Raw genomic sequence first — 21,711 nt, 5'->3', positions numbered from 1 at the left:
CACTGTTTCTGCAAGGACGGCTCTTCAGCTTCCAGGCAGCGGGGACTGTTAGCGGGGGCTGTGGGGTGATGTTTCCTGCTGTGGGAGGTTCTGTGTTATGATGGGGGTCTCTGGTGCGCTCGCTATGATGGCGGGGGGGGTGCGTCAGGTCACCCTTATGCATGCGTTCTGTGGAGGGAGCGGTGATTCAGCAATTCCTGTGACGGAGTGGGGAGAGACGATGCCCCCTACCTGTCAGTGGAAGTGTGGGGGTCAGGATTTGTGTTGCGGGCAGAGGGGAGCCCGTTGGCGGGCCTCAGTATCGGGCCGCCTGCCCAAAATGGTAACCCGATAGTGTGATTCGCGATGGAATCCCTTGCGATTCCCTAAATGCCTAAGGTGGGGACCGTGAATCAATTCTGGGCACCACACCCAGCACCAGCGCGATCCTGAACTGATTCAGCTGCGTCAGGAGAACATAATCTCTCCCACGGAAAATCCAGCCCGTTACCTTCATTTCTGTTGTGTTGTTTTAGATTCCTCTTTTTAGTTACTGAACAGATTCTGAAAATGAAATTCTGAAATGTTATTAAATTTTGCCTTTAGTGTGCAAACGCTGAGTGATCGATACAATGATTTCACCTCAGACAAACAGAAGGAAATCTACAATGGCGTCAAAGCCTATCTACAACAAGGTGACGGTAACACACTTTTATTCAAATTTAATAGACGTGAGGATACTGTTCGCTGAGGAAAGAGAAAAATCAGCCTGGGCTCCTCAATATCCAAAGACACTTAGTGAAATTTGCACCTGAGTTAATTTGCACCTGAGTTAATGAGCGTTGAAGGCAGGTGGAATTCGCTCTGAATCTAAGGATCTCATTGACACTCACTTATACATTACAAAGTAGCGCGAAGCTGCGGGCAGCTATGGAGATTGATCCTGGGTGAGAGTCATTAACTTGCGGAGAGAAATACGTTTTTGTGGGGAGTGGTGAGAATCCCTGTTAGCATTTGTGAGTAATTGCCCCAACATATTTTTTAAAAATATGACACCCCATTTTATTCAGAGTTAATGTAGAATTGTTTTACTTCACAGGTCCCAAGCCCAAATGCTATGATGTGAATGATCCGGCCCTGAACTCAACTGCATGGTTTGCTCAATATCTGGGATTATTTATGAACCAAATATCACTGGCTGACCTTCTGTCTTTCTCTGATAATGAAACCCAGGTACCTATTTTTCTTTTACCCTAAGACAGGGAGACAAAAGATTGGTTCTCTGGAAATCAGACCTATTGTCAAAGATGTGGTTGCATAAAGGTCCAATTACATGTGCGGTCCACTCTGATGCGTTAACTGATTTGGAACTTTGCGTCCTGTGGGTGTAATTCCAATCTTGGGTGTAGCATAACACTGGGGATAGCTACAGTGCCCGTTTGAGGCCAGTGGATAAGGAAATCGTGTGGTGCGAGAAATGAAATGGCGATGCACGATTAATCTAAAGGCGACTTAAGACCCATCAATCATTTATGTTGTGCGTTTGCCACGATGGAGAGTTGTTGGAATCCATGCTCACTATATTTGTGTTTTCGCCAACAAGATCCCTGAATGTTTTATTATTTAAATCTATAAAGAACACAGCATTGTTGGGGCCAATATTTCAGTTATCTTGCAATTTTTGTGCAGCTTCAAGATTTTGTGGTAAACCCTGAAAACCTGGCACTGTTAGAAACTCTGACGTTATCCACTGAAATTTCAAAGTTCTACCTCAGGTTGCTGCTTCTAAACAATCCTCACATTAATGTTTCAAGGTATGTCAATTTCACTATTCATATTAACCCAGCATGAGATATGAAGCAGAACGTTCAGGTCATAATCTTTATGGATGCAAAGCAAATGTGGAGAATGTGTATGCTAAGCTGTTTAAGCAGGGATGCAGGGAAGGAGCAGAGTGTGCACATGGGAAAGAGAGCAGCTAGAGGTCTACAGATTGCCTGAAGGAGGTAAGACGAAGGACTGTAATGTATGTGAAAGGGCACCCAGATTGTGTGGCCTGATTTTGTAGCAAATGATCAATTGATTGAAGCAGGTTGAAAAAGAAGAGTTGAAATCTTAGCTAAATAGCTGACAGTCAGCGAGGAATCCCTGAAAACCTGAGTATTTCTGCATTGACAGTGTTGAAGATGTAAATATTCAAGTTACTGATCTCTGTGAGACAGAAAGTGTGGGAGACAAAGGGAACGAGCGATTTCTTCCTCACAATTTCATATTTATTTCATGAAAGAAGTGATTTTAGTTTTCTAACAAAATGAAATATGTTTGGTGGAAGATAGAAGGCTAATAAATGCAATGGACAAAATATGCAGTTTTAGATGGAAGTGGGTGATGAACCCCTTTAAAATAGTCCCAAGAGTGAGATATTTTCAATGATGTTATTGTCAATTGGGAGATTACTAAGTAAGGCAATTTGTGACTGGTGTTCTTTTGCAGTCTTCCAAACTCTCTGGTTTGCTTCATTACTGAAACAAATCTACTTCAGTCCTTGACTGAACAGCAAGTCCTGGCTGTAACAGTGAAGATAAACCAGGTCTGTGGGCTGATCGTGCCACCTAACGCTACCAATGGAACAGTACCTGCTGAAGGCCCAACAGATGAACAACTGAAGGTAAATGGGAAGATCTACTGCCAAGCATTGAAATGCATCCTCCAAAGGAAATGGAGTATTTATATTATTTTTATTTCTTCTTCAGCTGTCAATAGCAATAGTGAGCAAAATTAACAGCTTTTCAGTCGGCACTCTGAATTCACTGGGGCAAACGGCTGTTGGACTCTCAGTGTCGCAGGTTCTAAATATTGATGGTGACACTCTGCAGAATGCTCTGCCAACCCTGGGTAAAGTCAAAGGCTGGAATGTCGGCCAGGCCAATACGATTGTCGGCAAGTTACTCAGAAATGGCCTGCAGGTAAGAACTCACTAAATCGGAAATGAATAACTTACATTTATAGATGAATAAAGCAGATAATCTACACAGACAGTGTCATTTGGTCTGTTAGTTTACTGGATTGGCAGCTATGTTTGAGCTAAATTTTTATTAATGTTTTGTCGCAAAGCAACAGTCAGACTATTAAGATGGTTGCACAGTGGGTAGCAAGTTTGATTCATGTCGACACTGTCTGTGTGGAGTCTGCACGTTTTCCCTGTGTCTGCATGGATTTCCATCGGGTGCTCCGGTTTCCTCACACAAGTCTCAAAGTAGTGCTGTTTGGTGAATTGGCCATTCCAAATTCTCCCTCTATGTATTCGAACAGGGGCCGGAATGTGGGACGAGAGGCTTTTCACAGTAACATCATTGCAGTGTTAATGGAAGCCTACTTGTGACAATAAAGATTATTATAGTAACTTCATTGAAGCCTACTTGTGACAGAAGCGATTGTTATTATAAAGATTATTATTATAAGATGATCCACAGGCAGGTAAAAAATAATGTTTAGTAAAGTAAACAAACACTCCCTGAAGTGAATTATATTCTGATGTAAAATCCTGTAATATCGAGGTGTTGAAGATGATCCAGCATTACGCAGTGGCTTTTGTATGTTTGTGGATGGATAAAGTATCAAAAGTACCAAGTGCCATATTCTCTATCTTTTCATCAGATCTGGGTTCAGCCAGTGGGGAAGAATCTTATTCATGTGTTTCAGATGGGATTCTGAGAAGAATGTGATAGAGATGAAAACTTTCAGATTGCTGGCACCTGAAACTTGTTATTTGTTCAAAGATTGCATCTGGAAAAAAAATGGATCATAACAGATTTATCCCAATCAGCAACTCACCATTTCGCTCAATTTATTTAAATTAGCAAATTTGAAATACATTTTAGTACTTTGTTAGGATTTCTTAGGATGCTGTTTATGCTGTGTCCATTCTTACCTCGTTAAATGTGCGACCTTATGTATAATTTCTAGCACATTAAGGGCTAATGCAGTATTTTATCCTACCATCCGATGGAGCTGGGGAGCAGATTAATAAAAATAATGCCTCTCAGACTTCTGGGAGAAGGTTAGAGAGAGTAGGACGAGAGCAGAGAACAAGTAGAGATAGTGTGTGTGAGATAGGTATTGGTATCGTGTAGATTGTAATTACAGTTTACAGTATTGCTAGCTTTAGGAATAGTGTTTGAACTGTATAATAAGTATTGTAATAACATTTACCTTTGTTAACTTAAATTAGCTTTGTGGTCTTTGTGTACACTACATGCAGAATCCATCCTGGGTGTTAGCAACACGAAACCCACAAAATGGGATGTAATGATCTTCAGCGGGTTCTTGTGTCAATTGGGCAAAATTGAACCTGAGTGTGGAGAAGTGAAGCCAATAGATTTGACAACAGTATATCTTGTGTATGTTGCATTGTCCATTCTGTTGTCAAATGTGTGGTAAACTGGAGCTGGTGATGTTTATAGTTGCACTGCCATGCCACGACAAGTGGGAAAATGATGCAATCCTGTGACTATCTAGTGACAGTTTTGATTTCCTTCTGCCTTCCAACTAGGTCAATAACAGACAGAATCTGCTGGGTCTGGGAAGCTTGGTGTCTGGTATTCCCACCGATGTATTCCAGCGCATCGATCCTGGGGTGTTCATCAATGTATTCTCAAATCCAACTTTTGTTGAGAATATTGGGGCATCACCACAAACTCTACAATTCATCTGTGTTCTGCAGGTGAGTGACATCGAATGCATAATCAATGGTAATAAAATTGATCTACATCTCATTTGTTTCTGACTGCTGCTTTTATTTTTTAAATGTTGATGTGTTTGCATCAAGCCTATTTTAATCTCCAGGTGCTGCTGCCTCCTGAACACTTTAATTTCTATTCTTTTTCATTCTAATTCAGGTGTTCCGGAATGTAGATGACCCTGAAAGAAGAGTAAGCATCGTTCCATCTGTTCTAGCCAAAGATGTGCCGCCTGTGTATTTAAATTCAAACCTGAGCCTCAGTGACATTAACAACAAACAGTGGATTCCCAGTCAGGTGAATGAATTGCTGCTTTGACATTGAAAGATAATGGGCGGGTTCTCCGTCCCGGCAGCTGGCCAATGGGTTTTCCATTGTGGGCACCCCCATGCCGTCGATAAATCCGCGGGCGTGTGTGCGCTACCGGCGAAAAGGGGGATGCTCCCGACGGAGAATCCAGCCCAATGCCTTGTGGGCCATTGTAGTGAGGTGGGGAGGGGGCACGGGAGAGGGGGAGAGTAGGGACAGTTCAATTGAAACATTTTTTTCTTAAATTTAGAGTCCCCAATTCATTTTTTCCAGTTAAGGGGCAATTTAACATGGCCAGTCCACCTACATTAGAACATAAGAACTAGGAGCAGGAGTAGGCCTTCTGGCCCCTCGAGCCTGCTCCGCCATTCAATTAGATCAAGGCTGATCTTTTGTGGACTCAGCTCCACTTTCCGGTCCGAACACCATGTCCCTTATCTATCATTATCTTAATAACATTTAATGAAGGAGCCTCAACTGCTTCAGTGGGCAAGGAATTCCACAGATTTACAACCCTTTGGGTGAAGAAGTTCCTCCTAAGCTCAGTCCTAAATCTACTTCCCCTGATTTTGAGGCTATGCCCCCTAGTTCTGCTTTTACCCGCCAGTGGAAACAACCATTTAATTTCCTATCTATTCCCTTCATAATTTTAGATGTTTCTATAAGATCCCCCCACATCCTACTAAATTCCAACAAGTACAGTCCCAGTCTACTCAACCTCTCCTCGTAAACCAGCCCCTTCAGCTCTGGGATTAACCTAGTGAATCTCCTCTGCACACCCTCCAGCGCCAGTACATCCTTTCTCAGGTAAGTAGACCAAAACTGAACACAATACTTCAGGTGTGGCCTCACTAACACTTTATACAATTGCAGCATAGCCTCCCTAGTCTTAAACTCCATCCCTCCAGCAATGAAGGACAAAACTCCTTTTGCCTTCTTCATCACCTGTTGCACCTGTAAACCAACTTTTTGCGACTCATGCACTAGCACACCCAGGTCTCTCTGCACAGCAGCATGTTTTAATATTTTATCATTTAAATAATAATCCCATTTGCTGTTATTCCTACCAAAATGGATAACCTCACATTTGTCAACATTGTATTCCATCTGCCAGACCCTAGCCCATTCATTTAACCTATCCAAATCCCTCTGCAGACTTCCAGTATCCTCTGCACTTTTTGCTTTACCACTCATCTTAGTGTCGTCTGCAAACTTGGATACATTGAACTTGGTCCCCAACTCCAAATCATCTATGTCAATTGTGGGCCCAACACTGATCCCTGAGGGACACCGCTAGCTACTGGTTGCCAACCAGAGAAACACCCATTAATCCCCCCTCTTTGCTTTCTATTAATTAACCAATCCTCTATCCATGCTACTACTTTACCCTTAATGCCATGCATCTTTATCTGATGCAGCAGCCTTTTGTGTGGCACCTTGTCAAAAGCTTTCTGGAAATCCAGATATACCACATCCATTCGCTCCCCGTTATCTACCGCACTGGTAATGTCCTCCAAAAATTCCACTAAATTAATTAGGCACTACCTGCCCTTTATGAACCCACGCTGCATCTGCCCAATGGGACAATTTCCATCCAGATGCCTCGCTATTTCTTCCTTGATGATAGATTCCAGCATCTTCCCTCCTACCGAGGTTAACCTATAATTACCCGCTTTCTGCCTACCTCCTTTTTTAAACAGTGGTGTCACGTTTGCTAATTTCCAATCCGCCGGGACCACCCCAGAGTCTAGTGAATTTTGGTCAATTATCACTAGTGCATTTGCAATTTCCCTAGCCATCTCTTTTAGCACTCTGGGATGCATTCCATCGGGCCAGGAGCTTACCTACCTTTAGCCCCATTAGCTTGCCCATCACCACCTCCTGAGTGAGTACCTTGTTCCGACAAAGAGTCATATTAAACTCGACACCGTATCTCCCTCCACAAATGCAGCCAAACCTGCTGAGTTTATCCAGCACTTTCTGTTTTTAAAAGTGTCTCACTTTGTTCTCGCCCCTACTCTCTACCCGTTACTTTCTTGGAGAAGTACATATGGAGAATCATGTCTCACAAATTTGATTGAGTTTTTTGAGGGAGTGACCAAGAAGGTAGATGAGGGTAGTGCAGTAGACGTTGTCTACATGGACTTTCGCAAAGCCTTTGACAAGGTACCGCATGGTAGGTTGTTGCAGAAGGTTAAAGCTCACGGGATCCAGGGTGAGGTTGCCAATTGGATTCAAAATTGGCTGGACGACAGAAGGCAGAGGGTGGTTGTAGAGGGTTGTTTTTCAAACTGGAGGCCTGTGACCAGTGGTGTGCCTCAGGGATCGGTGCTGGGTCCACTGTTATTTGTGATTTATATTAATGATTTGGATGAGAATTTAGGAGGCATGGTTAGTAAGTTTGCAGATGACACCAAGATTGGTGGCACAGTGGATAGTGAAGAAGGTTATCTAGGATTGCAACGGGATCTTGATCAATTAGGCCAGTGGGCCGACGAATGGCAGATGGAGTTTAATTTAGATAAATGTTGAGGTGATGCATTTTGGCAGATCGAATCAGGCCAGGACCTACTCAGTTAATGGTATGGCGTTGGGGAGAGTTATAGAACAAAGAGATCTAGGAGTACAGGTTCATAGCTCCTTGAAGGTGGAGTCGCAGGTGGACAGGGTGGTGAAGAAGGCATTCGGCATGCTTGGTTTCATTGGTCAGAACATTGAATATAGGAGTTGGGACGTCTTGTTGAAGTTGTACAAGACATTGGTACGGCCACACTTGGAATACTGTGTGCAGTTCTGGTCACCCTATTATAGAAAGGATATTATTAAACTAGAAAGAGTGCAGAAAAGATTTACTAGGATGTTGCCGGGACTTGATGGTTTGAGTTATAAGGAGAGGCTGGATAGACTGGGACTTTTTTCCCTGGAGCGTAGGAGGCTTAGGGGTGATCTTATAGAGGTCTATAAAATAATGAGGGGCATAGATAAGGTAGATAGTCAACATCTTTTCCCAAAGGTAGGGGAGTCTAAAACTAGAGGGCATAGGTTTAAGGTGAGAGGGGAGAGATTCAGAAGGGCCCAGAGGGGCAATTTCTTCACTCAGAGGGTAGTGAGTGTCTGGAATGGGCTGCCAGAGGTAGTAGTAGAAGCGGGTACAATTGTGTCTTTCAAAAAGCATTTAGATGGTTACATGGGTAAGATGGGTATAGAGGGTTATGGGCCAAGTGCGGGCAACTGGGACTAGCTTAATGGTAAAAACTGGGCGGCATGGACTGGTTGGGCCGAAGGGCCTGTTTCCATGCTGTAAACTTCTATGATTCTATCTCAAGGTCCTCACCTGTCATAGCCTCATTTCCATCAGTCACTGGCATGTTATTTGTGTCTTCCACTGTGAAGACCAACCCAAAAAACCTGTTCAGTTCCTCAGCCATTTCCTCATCTCCCATTATTAAATCTCCCTTCTCATCCTCAAAAGGACCAATATTTACCTTAGCCACTCTTTTTTGTTTTATATATTTGTAGAAACTTTTACTATCTGTTTTTATGTTCTGAGCAAGTTTGCTTTCATAATCTATCTTCCTCTTCTTTATAGCTTTTTTAGTAGTTTTCCGTTGCCCCCGAAAGATTACCCACTTGAATGCTTTTTCCTTCAACTTGATACTCTCCCTTATTTCCTTAGATATCCACGGTCGATTTTCCCTCTTTTACCGTCCTTCCTTTTTGTTGGTATAAACCTTTGCTGAGCACTGTGAAAAATCGCTTGGAAGGTTCTCCACTGTTCCTCAACTGTTTCACCATAAAGTCTTTACCCTGCACATCGTTGGGTTGTGGGGGTGAAACCCACATAAACATGGGGAGAATGTGCAAACTCCACAGGGACAGTGACCCAGGGCTGCGATCGAACCTGGGACATCAGTGCCGTGAGGCAGCAGTGCTAACCACTGTGCCACCGTGCTGCCCCGTTCAATTGAAACATGAACATTAATTCATAGGTCAGTTGAAAAATCAGACCAGATGTGGCGCTTTGTACTGGTCTGGTTGTTTTGTGTAAAAGCAGTCTGTAATTATTGTGAATATTAATGATTTAAATGTTTTTGCTCCACAGGCTGCCGTGTTCTTTGAGAGTGTGGTCAGAAACAGCAACAATTTTTCAAGGTAAAACTTTTTTTTTTTGCTATACATCTGGTTCTCTGACAATTTTTTCTGCCTGTCTATGTCACCATCTGTATAAATTAGTCTTATCTGAACCTTGATATATATATAATCTGTTGAGTAAAAATATTTTTCTTGAGAAGGGCAGCACGGTAGCCTTGTGGATAGCACAATTGCTTCACAGCTCCAGGGTCCCAGGTTCGATTCCGGCTTGGGTCACTGTCATCCTTCCCGTGTGTGCGTGGGTTTCCTCCGGGTGCTCCGGTTTCCTTCCACAGTCCAAAGATGTGCAGGTTAGGCGGATTGGGCATGCTAAATTGCCCTTAGTGTCCAAAATTGCCCAGTGTTGGGTGGGGTTGCTGGGTTATGGGGATAGGGTGGAGGTGTGGACCTTGGGTAGGTTGCTCTTTCCAAGAGCCAGTGCAGACTCGATGGGCCGAATGGCCTCCTTCTGCACCGTAAATTCTATGAATCTATGAAACTGTGATTTAGTTCATTTAAGCCAGTTATTAAACCTATTGTGAATGGATGTTTTTACTCAGAGCATTGTTTACCAACTGAATATTTTACCCAGTACAATGATTTCTTCTGGGTCCCATCATAGGGAACTGCTATTGGTCAATATTTGATCTGATAATCTTTCAAGGCAAACTGTTCTGTTCATACCAGTTCCAATCCATATACACAACTGGTATAAAATAGAACCTGGAATTATTAAATAGACCTGGATGATTTGACCCATAACTGGACTACATTTTGATTGATATAGGATAATACTAATGTTAAAATCCTTGTTCCTCAGTTCCTCATGATTGTTAAAGTAGGCTCAGTCTCTCAGCATTAGAACAAAGTGAGATGTTTCGAAATGACGTAATGATGCCATTATTTGTTTCAGATTTTCACCTTCTGTCCTTCAAGGCTTCAGCTGTGGTGCAGTGAAGGACCTGGAATTTTCTATATTTCTTCAACTACTGCAAGCAATGAAGGGTAAAGGGGCAGTGTTTGACGAAAGTCAGGTGAGGTCTTTCATAACAATCACATTGGAGGAAAATTAGACGGCTGGATTCTCTGTTTGGGAGACTGTTCTCGCCCAGAGCTGAATTGCACTAGTTTTATGATCCCCTTTCGACCGTAAAGCGGGGTGCAATTCAGTATTGCATGCCATGCAAATTAATGCATGGTCTGGAATCCGGGATTTCTTAGGGAATCCCACTATCGGGTCGCCATCTTGTGCTGGGCGGCCTAATTGCGATGTCTGGCGGACAGCAGCCTCCCTCCACCCGCAAATCGGCCAACCCCCACTTCCCCTCCCTGCACAGCAAATCGGCCCCGACCCCCACCACCACCACACGGCTGTCCCTCACCCCTGCATTGCATGGGAGACCCTCTATCCCCAAGTCCGGAGGTAAACCCCCCCCCCCCTCCCACACGCTCCAGGGACTCCTGTTATAGGCCGACTTACCCGGGACCCCTGTAATTGGAGGACCTACACAGGGACTCCTATGATTGAGGATATAAGTTCAATGAAGTGCAGTCCAATCTCTCAAGCATGTGATTTCTCTGCGTTTTACCTCTCTCAGCACTGCAGTTACCTCATTGCCCATGTGTGGACTGCTCTCTAGCTTCCAGACAGGGTTCCCTTTTGAGGGGAAGGGGGTGCTGTAGTGGGGATTTCTTTAGGCATGGGGTCCCTGTAGAGATCCCCTTATTGCACGGGTCGCTGTGGTGGTCCCCCCATTACAGGGGTACCTGTGGGGGGTCCCCCTATTACAGGGGTACCTCTGGGGGTGATCTCCCTTTTACAGGGGTACCCCCACGGGGGTCCCCCGTTTTCCAGGAGTACCTGCGCAGTGTCCCCCGATTACAGGGTACCTGTGAGTGGTCCCCCATTTGAGGCATCCCTGTGGGGACTCCTCGTATGACAGGTGCCCCTCTGGGGCTTTCCCTATCACAGGGGTCCCTGTGGGGGGTCTCCCTATCACAGGGGTCCCAGTGGTGGTCCCCCTATTACAGGGGTACTGATGGGGAGCCCCCCTATTACAGGGATAACTCTGCGTGGTGTCTCCCAATTACAGGGGTACCACCGTGGGGTTCCCCCCCAATTCCAGGGATACCTGTGCGATGACCGCTATTACAGGGGTTCCTGTGGGGGAGTCCCCCTATTACAAGGGTACCTCTGGAGGGGATTTCCCAATTACAGGGGGACATGTGGGATGATCCCCCTATTATAGGGGGACTCCGGGGTCCCCCTATTACAGGCGTGCCTGTGCAGTGTCCCCCTATTACAGGTTATATGTGAGGAGGCCCCAATTGTGGCATTCTTGTAGGGAGTCCACCTATCATAGGGGCCCCTGTGGGTGGAGTCTCCCTATCACACGGTCCCTGTGGGGGGGGGGGGGGGGGGGGTCTCCCTCACACGAGCCCCTGTGGGGTTCTACCAATCACAGGCGTCCCTTGGAGCAGGCGGGGCAGGTCATGGTGTACTTTGGGGGTAGGCGGTGGTTGGGGGGATGGGGAATGAGGGCGTTTGAGCCTCAATTGGCTGGCATGGTCTCTACCATTGTAGTCCTTTTTTTCTAAAAATAATTTTTATTAAAGTTTTCACAAAATATCAACAACAAAATGTAAAAGGAACCCAATAGAATTAAATACAAAACAAAACAACCCAGTGCCGACCTCCCACCTATACATAAATAATAAATTAACACCCACCGAAACACATAGCAAATATATACACCCCCTCAGATCCCCCAGTCTCGCCAAACAAAAATAACACAGAACCCACAACCCCCCTCCCCCACGGGCTGCTGCTGACCATTGTCTACTGTTCTGCCAGGAAGTCTAAGAACTGTTCCCACCGCCTGAAAAACCCTTGCACCGATCCCCTTAAGGCAAATTTCATCCTCTCCAATTTAATAAACCCCGCCATATCGTTGATCCAGGATTCCACGCTTGGGGCCTCGCATCTTTCCACTGAAGAAGAATCCTTCGCCGGGCTATCAGGGCCGCAAAGGCCAGAATACTGGCCTCTTTCGCCTCCTGCACTCCCGGCTTCTCTGCAACCCCAAATATTGCGAGCCCCCAGCCCGGTTTGACCCTGGATCCTACCACCCTCGACACCGTCCTCGCTACGCCCTTCCAAAATTCCTCCAGCGCTGGGCATGCCCAGAACATATGGGTGTGGTTTGCTGGGTTCCCTGAGCACCTAACACACCTGTCCTCACCCCAAAAAAACCGGCTCATCCTTGTCCCGGTCATGTGTGCCCTGTGCAGCATCTTAAACTGTATGAGGCTGAGCCTCACGCACAAAGTGGAAGAGTTCACCCTCCCTAGGGCATCTGCCCACGTCCACTCTTCGATCTCCTCCCCCAACTCCTCCTCCCACTTATCTTTCAGCTCCTCAACCAAGGCCTCCTCCTCCTCCTGCATCACCTGGTACGTTGCCAAGATCTTCCCCTCTCCAACCTACACCACCGAGAGCACCCTGTCCTGTACCGTGCGTGGCGGCAGCAGCGGGAATTCCACCACTTGCCGCCTGGCAAATGCCCTTCCCTGTAGATATCTAAAGGTGTTTCCCGGGGGGATCCCATACTTCTCCTCCAGCTCACCCAGGCTCGCGAACTTCCCATCCACAAACAGGTCCCCCAACGTTCTTATCCCTGCTCTGTGCCACCCCGCAAACCCTCCATCTATTCTCCCTGGGACAAACCGGTGGTTCCCCCGTATCAGGGTCCACACCGAGGCCCCCACTTCCCCCCTGTGCCGGCTCCATTGCCCCAAATTCTGAGGGTGGCCGCCACCATCGGGCTCATGGTATACCTCATTGGAGGGAGCGGCAGCGGCGCCGTTACCAGCGCCTCCAGACTCGTACCCTCACAAGACGCCGTCTCCAGCCTCTTCCATGCAGCCCCCTTCCCCTCCATCACCCACTTGCGCACCATCCCCGCATTGGCGGCCCAGTAGTACCCACAGAGGTTGGGCAGCGCCAGCCCCCCCCCCCATCCCTACTCCACTCCAGAAAGACCATTCTCACACTCTGAGTCCCTCGCGCCCACACAAACCCCCGTTATGATCCTGTTGACCCGCCTAAAGAAGGCCTTCGGGATAAGAATGGGGAGGCCCCCGTCGCAACACCCTCTACTCGCTCCAGCTCCCCCTTGACCATACCAGCAGCAACCCGGTTCCCCCCTCTCCCTCCCCTCCACCCCCCACCCCCTCCCCCAGCTAGGACCTCTCCCAGCTGCATTGCTCCCCCCATTGCACTCCCGCAAGTCAGCTGTCTCCTGCTGACCCCGGCCGCTCCCGCCTCTCCTTCGACTCCTCCCATTGTGGGACTTCCCCTCGCCCTCCATTACCCACCCGCAGGCTCTTCGCCTCCCCCTTCCATCCCAAGCGCGGGAAAAAACCTGCGCTCCCCGGCCCCACCTCCTCCAGCCTTCAGCGCGGGAAAAACCCGGGCTTTCCACCTGCCCGGCCCCACCTCCTCTGGCGCAGCTCCTTTAACAGGCCCAGTCCCCTCACCCCCGACTCGGGCCACACCCTCCCCCGCGGGGCCCCATCCTCCCTACCGGCCATCCACCCCCTACTCCGTTTATTTGCCCCCCTCCAAGAGCCCACCCGACAGACCCAACCAAAACAGTGCCCAACCCACCCTAACCACCCACACCGAACCAAAAATAAACAAGAACAAAGAACCCCCCCCTCAAAATGTAACACAACAACAATCTCCACACCCGACCCCCCATCCCGACCCTCAGTTTGTGTCCAGCTTCTCGGCCTGAACAAAGGCCCACGCCTCTTCTGGGGGCTAAAAATAATTGTAGGTGACCCACAGACGTGCCGGCTGCAGCATGCCAAACTTCACCCCCTTTCTGTGCAGCACCGCCTTCGCCCGATTGTACCCGGCCCTCTTCTTCTCCACCTCCGCGCTCCAGTCCTGATATATTCAAACCTCCGCGTTCTCCCACCTGCTGCTCCTCTCTTTCTTGGCCCACCTGAGTACGCACTCCCGATCGACGAACCGATGAAACCGCACCAGCATCGCCTGCGGCGGCTCGTTAGCACTCTATGGGCCCCTTCCAGCTCCAGGGGCCCCTGGAAGGACCCCGCTCCCATCAGCGAGTTTAACATGGTGACCACATAGACCCCCACGTCCGACCCCTCCAGCCCCTCCGGGAGGCCCAGTATCCGCAGATTCTTCTGCCTCGACCGATTCTCCATCTTGTCGAACCGTTCCTGCCATTTCTTGTGGAGCGCCTCGTGCGCCTCCACCTTTACCGCAAGGCCCAAGATCTCGTCCTCGTTAACTGAGATCTTGTGTCGGACCTTGCGGATCGCCACCCCGTGGGCCGTCTGGGTCTCCAGCAGCTTATCAATAGAAGCCTACATCAGCTCCAGCAGGTCCGCCTTGAGCTCCCTGATGCAGCGCTGGATAACCTCCTGCTGCTCCTGCGCCCACTGCATCCACGCTGCCTGGTCCCCGCCCGCCGCCTTCTTGCTCTTCTTCCCTCGCACTTTCTTTGGCTTCACCACCACTTTTTTAGTCGCCCCGCTCCTGGTCCAAGCCATACACTGTCGGGGGAATGTTGCAGTCTTCTTCCCACACCGGGAAATGTTGAAAAAATTACGTTGGGGGCCCTGAAAAGAGCCCAAAAGTCCGTTCCAAGGGGGAGCTGCCGAACGTGCGGCTTAGCTCCGCATAGCCACAACCGGAAGTCCCTACCATTGTAGTCCTGATGTGCCGGACCTCGCGATGGGTCAATGGGCAACGATTTCCCGCTTGGACCACGGTTAGATCCACCATGGCAGGTTCACAATTGTAGAAACCACAAGTGAACCTCACCCACGTGATTCCCGGCCGTGGGAACCAGGGGAATCGTGAGGACGAAGCATAATGCGGCAGGCCCTCTAAAGAGATGCAAATGGGTCATTACAACTCGTTCAATTTGTTTACATGCTCATGCTGGCATGCGGTGAGGAACTCTTCCATGTCGCTAGCGGGTCTTGAATCATGGCGTTCAGGCGCCAATCACAATTTTGCCCCGGCGCCCAATTCCTGGTCCCATTGGGGAACGAATGCCGTGTGTCCAATGGACGGAGAATCCCGCCCAGAATATATTCATGTAAAAAGTTATGCAAAGTAATTCTCAGATGTGGAAAGTTGTGTTCGAATCAACACCTCCAGAATCCGATTCATGTAATTTCTCCAAGTCCAAACTATTATTGCTAGGAGTACCAATTTATTAAGTCTACCGTGCAATGTCAGAACAATAGCCATAGATAATAAAGCAGACATGATCCCCTTGACCAAATAACTGATTGGACACACTTTATAGCATCAACCTCCGAGAAAGCTGGCATCTAACCAACTTCTAGCAAAACAAAACACAACAAGAAGTACTGAATATTGTTAGCTGTAATAAGTCCATGGAGGCAGTAGTCCCTTCACCAGAATTCCTTTTATTAACATACCAATAGTAGTGCGGCCATGTGCATTCAGCTTGCAGTCCACACTTGCAGTCATGCACGGGCAGCACGGTAGCACACGTGGATAGCACTGTGGCTTCACAGCTCCAGGGTCCCAGGTTCAATTCCCCACTGGGTCACTGTCTGTGCGGAGTCTGCACGTTCTCCCCGTGTCTGCGTGGGTTTCCTCCGGGTGCTCCGCTTTCCTCCCACAGTCCAAAGACGTGCAGGTTAGATGGATTGGCCATGATAAATTGACCTTAGTGTCCAAAAAGGTTAGGAGGGGTTATTGGGTTACGAGGATAAGGGTGGTAGTGAGGGCTTAAGTGGGTCGGTGCAGACTCGATGGGCTGAATGGCCTCCTTCTGCACTGTATGTTCTATGTTCTATGATATTAGTGAATGCAGGTTGTTGTGTTCTCAACATTGTATTTACAACTTTTTTTTCAGCTGAGCTGCATGTCTGCTAGACTGCATGCTAATGGAACTTCATTGGCCATAGAGACCTTTCCTGTGGACGTTCTGCTGTTCCTAAAGTATGTTATATTTCCTTGTAATTCTCCTCCATTGTGTTGTTGAACAAAGTTTTGATGATGGTGATCTCCATTTGTGCAAAGGCGATAGGGAAGTATCTGGGTCACATTGATCAAAAGTAAAATTGTTTCCTTATGGCGTGACATCGGAAAATATGATGAGTTGAACTCATTAGTCAAAGCTGTAGACCACTTATCAACAGCATGAAGTTTCGTCAAGTCCTGGAGGTTTGTAGAATTATGAATTCACTGAGTCTTTTGAACATTGTCTGATACACAACTTTTTGAATGAACCAGGAGGAAAAACAATTGCAATTATTTTGAATTTGACTCAACAGCATAGGTTTTAATTTAAATATTTGCCAGTTTTGAGGTAAATGTAATCCATAAATTAACATTACAAAATGAGAGACTGTAAAGGCAGTTTTATGGTCCTCAGTGTCCAACTTTAGGGGAAGGAAGAGTCTGAGATCTTGCACTGAGTGTATGCAAGTATCTGAAAATGGATATCTTTGAGAAATCACCAATTGAGCTGTTCATTCTCCTTCATGTAATCTGAACATAGCTCCTGTTTCCCTTTGCAGCTCTGCACAGTTCAGGAGATCCTCCAACTGCCGAGAATTCTTCAAATCTGTTGGAAAGTCAAACATCAATGTCTTACGAAAAGGGTCAGCAAGAAGACAAAATCTGTTAAACGATGCCAGGATCTGTTTGGTAAGGATAAAATAGTGAATCGGTCCAAGCTAAGCATTAATTTAGTCAGCATTCTTGCTGGTACTGATGAAAGTCAGTTTCACATTGTGGCAATGTCAGGTAATGAGGAATGTTTCAACATTTGGGCAGCACGGTAGCATAGTGGTTAGCACAATTGCTTCACAGCTCCAGTGTCCCAGGTTCGATCCTGGCTTGGGTCACTGTCTGTGCGAAGTCTGCACATTCTCCCCGTGTGTGCGTGGGTTTCCTCCGGGTGCTCCGGTTTCCTCCCACAGTCCAAAGGTGTGCAGGGTAGGTGGATTGGCCATGATAAATTGCCCTTAGTGTTGGGTGGAGTTCCTGGTTTATGGGGATAGGGTGGAGGTGTGGGCTTGGGCAGGGGCTCTTTCCAAGAGCCGGTGCAGACTCGATGGGCCGAATAGCCTCCTTCTGCACTGTAAATTCTATGATTCCGCCGTGGAGAGTGATTGGTGAGAGTAGTCCTTCAAGAACCAGTTTAATAACCTACATGAAGTACACAGAGCTGGCTTGATTGTTTTCCCCGTGTGGCTCAAGTATGAGCTTCCTTGCTAACTATGGGGCCATTACCATGTGTATATAAGGTCAGCCAGATAGTAACAGACCGAGAGAGTGAGACAACCTGGCAAAGTCTAACTGGGCCCCTTTATAAATAGTATGTATTTTAAATAAATGTCTTCTTTGTATTGCTCGTCTGACTCCTCGCGTATTTATTAAAACCAGCACTTGAGTGGAGCTGAAAGAATAATGATGGTCACAATAAATCTCTTGACAACTCACTTCACAGATGCCCATTCTATTTGATTGCTGATCTTTCATCATTCTGTTCAGTAAAGCTTTCAAATTCGTCAGTATTCAGCTTTGAGTTCTGATCATGAGTGCATTGGTTAGTGCCGGGGTTCTCAAACTGCAGTCCGCGGTACCGGCGGTCTTAGGTGGTGTGTGGCATTTAGAAATTGCTGCACATCTGCTGGTGTCTGGAGAAGTTAGCCTCTGATTAGATGGGTGTGGACAGCGGAGTGAAAGGGAGAGAAGGCCTTGGAGCGGATCTCAGAGTGGACACCACAGCGTGGGGGTCCAGAGTGAGCCTTGGAGTGGAGGTTTGTCCAGCGCAGGCCTCGGAGTGGGGGCCGTTTCTCGCTGGCATAGGAGGCCGGAGGGCCTTCCAGCACTGCAGTTATTGTGGAGGACCATACAGCAGGGCCCTCAGACCGCAAATGATCCAGTGCGGGCCTCAGAGTAGGGATCCAAGGGTATCTCGGAGTGTGAGAAAATGTGTGTTGTGTGTGTTGGAGGATAGTAGAGTCTGCAGCTAACTTTGTTGCTGAATTGCAGCTTTCTTAACATTGTAAATTTGGGCAGTTTAGGAAGACATGCTTCAAGCTAGATTAGTTTGTAGCATTAACAAAGTCAGCATTCAGCAGCATTTTTATGAGAAAATCCACACTTAGTTTCAAGAAAGATCTCTAAATTTCTCAGGGCATGGAAATGGCTGCCAATAATGCAAAAGATATTCAGAAAGCCAATTGCGGCATGCAGGCGGGTGCACTGCATCAAGTCAAGAAAGAAGCTGCAAGTAAAATATTTGAAGTGACTGATGACTGAGATGAATGCAGACTTATTTCTTCCACTATATGTGAACTGAGCAGGAAGGGACTGAGAGGAATGGAGGAAGCACGATCTTCCAAACACGTGAACAACTTGAAAAGAAAGAGAATGATCTGTGATCACACCGACAGTGTCTTTGGATGTGCTTTCGTGAAACTGGAGTTGTCATGATATGCAGACATGCACATAATGAGATACAGACAGGCAGCTAATGAACACAGAGAACAGGACATAACCAATCAGCAGGCAGAATACTGGGGGGGTGGTTTCCCTCTATAAAAGGCACGAGGCACTCACACTCTGTCTCTTTCCACTGGGGAGATCTACAGAGTGAGTCAGGTGTATATATCACATAAGTCCTCCAGCACGTGGCTAAGAGCTAGTCTGGTTCAGTCAGACAGAGTAATCACACTTAGGTGAGCAGAGAGTCGAACTCGCAGAGAACTGAGCTAACAGGTTCAATAAATCAAATTGAACTAACTTCAAGGTCTGGAGTATATTTCAGTTATAGCTGCATCCAGTTGCAGCCCGTGTTATCTCTGTGCTTAACACGACAGGAGTCAGTTAACGACATTGATGAGTTCACCAATGTGCTCCGAAATGCAGGTGAGTATGAGGAGCTTGAACTAATTTGAGCCGACATTTGCAAACTCTGTGAACAGGAAATTGAAGCTGATCCACTGAGACAAACCAATTGACATGCGCTTTCATAGTCGAACACCGCAAAGTGAAAGAACAGCCAGCACTTCCCACCTGGACATTGCACAACAGCCAACATGGTCAAGCAAGGACATACCCACCAAACACAAGGGGAACGTTTTTCAAAGATCAGCAGGGGAGACTGAGGACTTGTAGCAGAGACAAAGGATCCAAGACATTCCGAACTAGAAGTGTAGCAACCAGAATAAGCCTGATGAAATTGCCTCTGATTTGATGGTTGCTCATGATCCACTGAAGAAAGTTGATGGCCGTTCAGTGAAACTTCTTTGAGTATCTCAACAGAGGGCAGAATAATCTCGTTTGGACTGTTGCTCATCTAGCACCGCTTCTGAATGTGGCAAAGATTCCAATGCAAGTATGACAGCTGACTGATCCGGGCCACATTCGAAAAATATTGGGCAGAACCTCCGGTGGCAGCCATGGAGTGAGCGATCGCACACAATGGATTTTTTTCTTTCTTTTCCCCGCCCGAATGGCAAACTATTTGAGGGTAAAGCGTACAGGTGTGCCTGGGGAAGGTGATACTCCTCTGGTGTGGCTTCTGGATGGATCCACAGAGAAGGAGTAGTGCAAGAAGGAAAGAGCTGCGGGAGCAGAGAGTCTTCGAGGTACACCACAGGAAAAGATGGTGGAGGACAAGGGTCAGTGGTCAACCGAGTAGATGGGGGAGTACTTGAACAACAAGTTCTTGCAACAGAGGAAGGAGGCCCTGAGAGATCTAGTGAAGGTGGTGGAACCGCTGAGACCTGGGTTCACGCAAGTGGAGCAGAGGCTGGAGCCCCAGGGCCTGGCGATCCAGAACGTGGAGGAGGCAGTGGGGGAGCACGAAGAGCAATTGGCCTCATTGGTTGCTGAAATGGGAATGATGCAGGAGAACCAGAAGGGATGCCGGCGCTTCTGGTAAATGACTATGCCCCAAATTGGGATGATGTCAGGGAGCATTGCGGACTTGGATTTTCATCGGTTGATTCCCCATCGGGTCCTGAGTCGTCAAGGGTGCTTGCAGTGGTGAAGGAGCTGAGGGAGTTTATGGAGCGCAAGGGTGCGGGGGTTGGACGCGTGGAGATTTGAGAGGCGGAGGGCGAAGGAGTTTTCATATTTATCTCGTGCACAGGATTGACTTTTCCTGTTGGATAAGACGTTGTTGGTGGGGGTGGCCGTCTCGTAGTATTTGCCGATTGCGGTTTCTGACCACGCACCACTCTGGCTGGATTTGTGAGTGGGCCGTGGGGGGTGGGGGGGGATTTGCGAGTGACCCGTGGGGGGGAAGGGGTGTGTGCAAAGCGCCCGCAGTGGATGTTGAATACGGTTTTAAGCGGCGATGAGGAGGTGTGTGGAGGCAGCCATTCGTGAATACGTGGAGCTGAACAAGACTGGGAGAGGTCATGGCCGGCACGCTGTGGGAGGCACTCAAGGCGGTAGTCAGGGGGGTGTTCATATCAATTTGGGCGCATTGGAGAAGATGGAGTGGGAGGAGAGAGCAAAACTGGTGGACGGGATTTTGACGATGGACATGAAACACTCGAGGCGAGACTGTTGAGGGAGAGGCAGAGGCTCCAGATGGAGTTTGGCTAGTTTCAAATGGGAAGGCAATGGGGCAGCTCTGGAGGGTCAGAGGGGCAGTGTATGAGCATGGGGAAAAGGCGAGCAGGATGGTGGCCCATCAGTTGAGAATGCAGGAGATGGCGAGGGAGATTAACAAAGTCAGGGATGATGAAGACAAGGTGGTGATGGACCCGGAGGGGGTGAATGGGATGTTTGAAGCGTTTTATAAGAGTCCCGTGCCAGGGAGGAGGGGATGTGACAGTTCCTTGATGGGTTGGAGTTCCCCAAAATGGAGGAGGGGCTGTTTCAGGGCCTGGCGGCCCCAATTGGGCTGAAGGAGGTGATGGAGATTATGGGGATGATAGAGGCAGGGAGGGCCCTGGGGCCGGACGGGTTCCCGGTAGAGTTTTCACTGTTAAACGTGGACACCAAGTTGTTGGCGAAGGTGTTGGTGTTGCGAATTGAGGACTGTGTGTCGGGAGTGAAAGGCGAAGACTAAATGGGTTTTGTGAAGGGGAGGCAGCTGTTGGCGAATGTGAGAAGGCTACTCAATGTAATTACAATGCATTCGGGGAGGCAGGAGGTGGAGGTAGTGGTAGCGAGTAACGCGGAGAAGGCGATTGATCGAGTGGAATGGGCATTTTTGTTGGAGGTGCTGGGGCGGTTTGGGTTCGGGCAGGGGTTTGTAGATTGGGCCTGGCTGTTATATAAGGTGCCGGTTGCGAGCTTGCAGAGGAACCTAGTAAGTGGGGTACTTTGGGCTGCATTGTGGGAAGAGGTAGGGGTATCCGTTCTCCCCATTGCTCTTTGCCTTGCCGATAGAGTCGTTGGCAATGGCGCTTAGTGCAATCCCTGAAGAGGGATTGAACCAGTTGGGGAGGGGGTCGTACACAGGGTCTCATTGTATGCGGAAGATCCGGCGGGCAACATCGG

The 21,711-nt window shown here is 47.8% G+C and overlaps 1 protein-coding gene across 1 annotated transcript in view; it reads left to right on the top strand.

Annotated features, from left to right (window-relative positions):
- LOC140393469 (uncharacterized) overlaps positions 1-21,711 on the top strand; it is a 470,641-nt gene that overhangs the window by 164,411 nt on the left and 284,519 nt on the right. Inside the window, exons 89-99 of the mRNA XM_072479798.1 lie at positions 586-674; positions 1,079-1,212; positions 1,669-1,793; positions 2,473-2,647; positions 2,733-2,945; positions 4,532-4,702; positions 4,878-5,015; positions 9,130-9,179; positions 10,072-10,192; positions 16,091-16,176; positions 16,758-16,887. Of these exons, the coding sequence (XP_072335899.1) occupies positions 586-674; positions 1,079-1,212; positions 1,669-1,793; positions 2,473-2,647; positions 2,733-2,945; positions 4,532-4,702; positions 4,878-5,015; positions 9,130-9,179; positions 10,072-10,192; positions 16,091-16,176; positions 16,758-16,887 (1,432 nt within the window). The remainder of the gene's footprint in view (positions 1-585; positions 675-1,078; positions 1,213-1,668; positions 1,794-2,472; positions 2,648-2,732; positions 2,946-4,531; positions 4,703-4,877; positions 5,016-9,129; positions 9,180-10,071; positions 10,193-16,090; positions 16,177-16,757; positions 16,888-21,711) is intronic.

The sequence above is a fragment of the Scyliorhinus torazame genome, chromosome 17 (genome assembly GCF_047496885.1).
Source record: "Scyliorhinus torazame isolate Kashiwa2021f chromosome 17, sScyTor2.1, whole genome shotgun sequence".
NCBI lineage: Eukaryota > Metazoa > Chordata > Chondrichthyes > Carcharhiniformes > Scyliorhinidae > Scyliorhinus > Scyliorhinus torazame.
The sequence above is the reverse complement of the archived record's forward strand: the minus strand, read 5'-3'. Positions and strand labels throughout refer to the sequence as shown.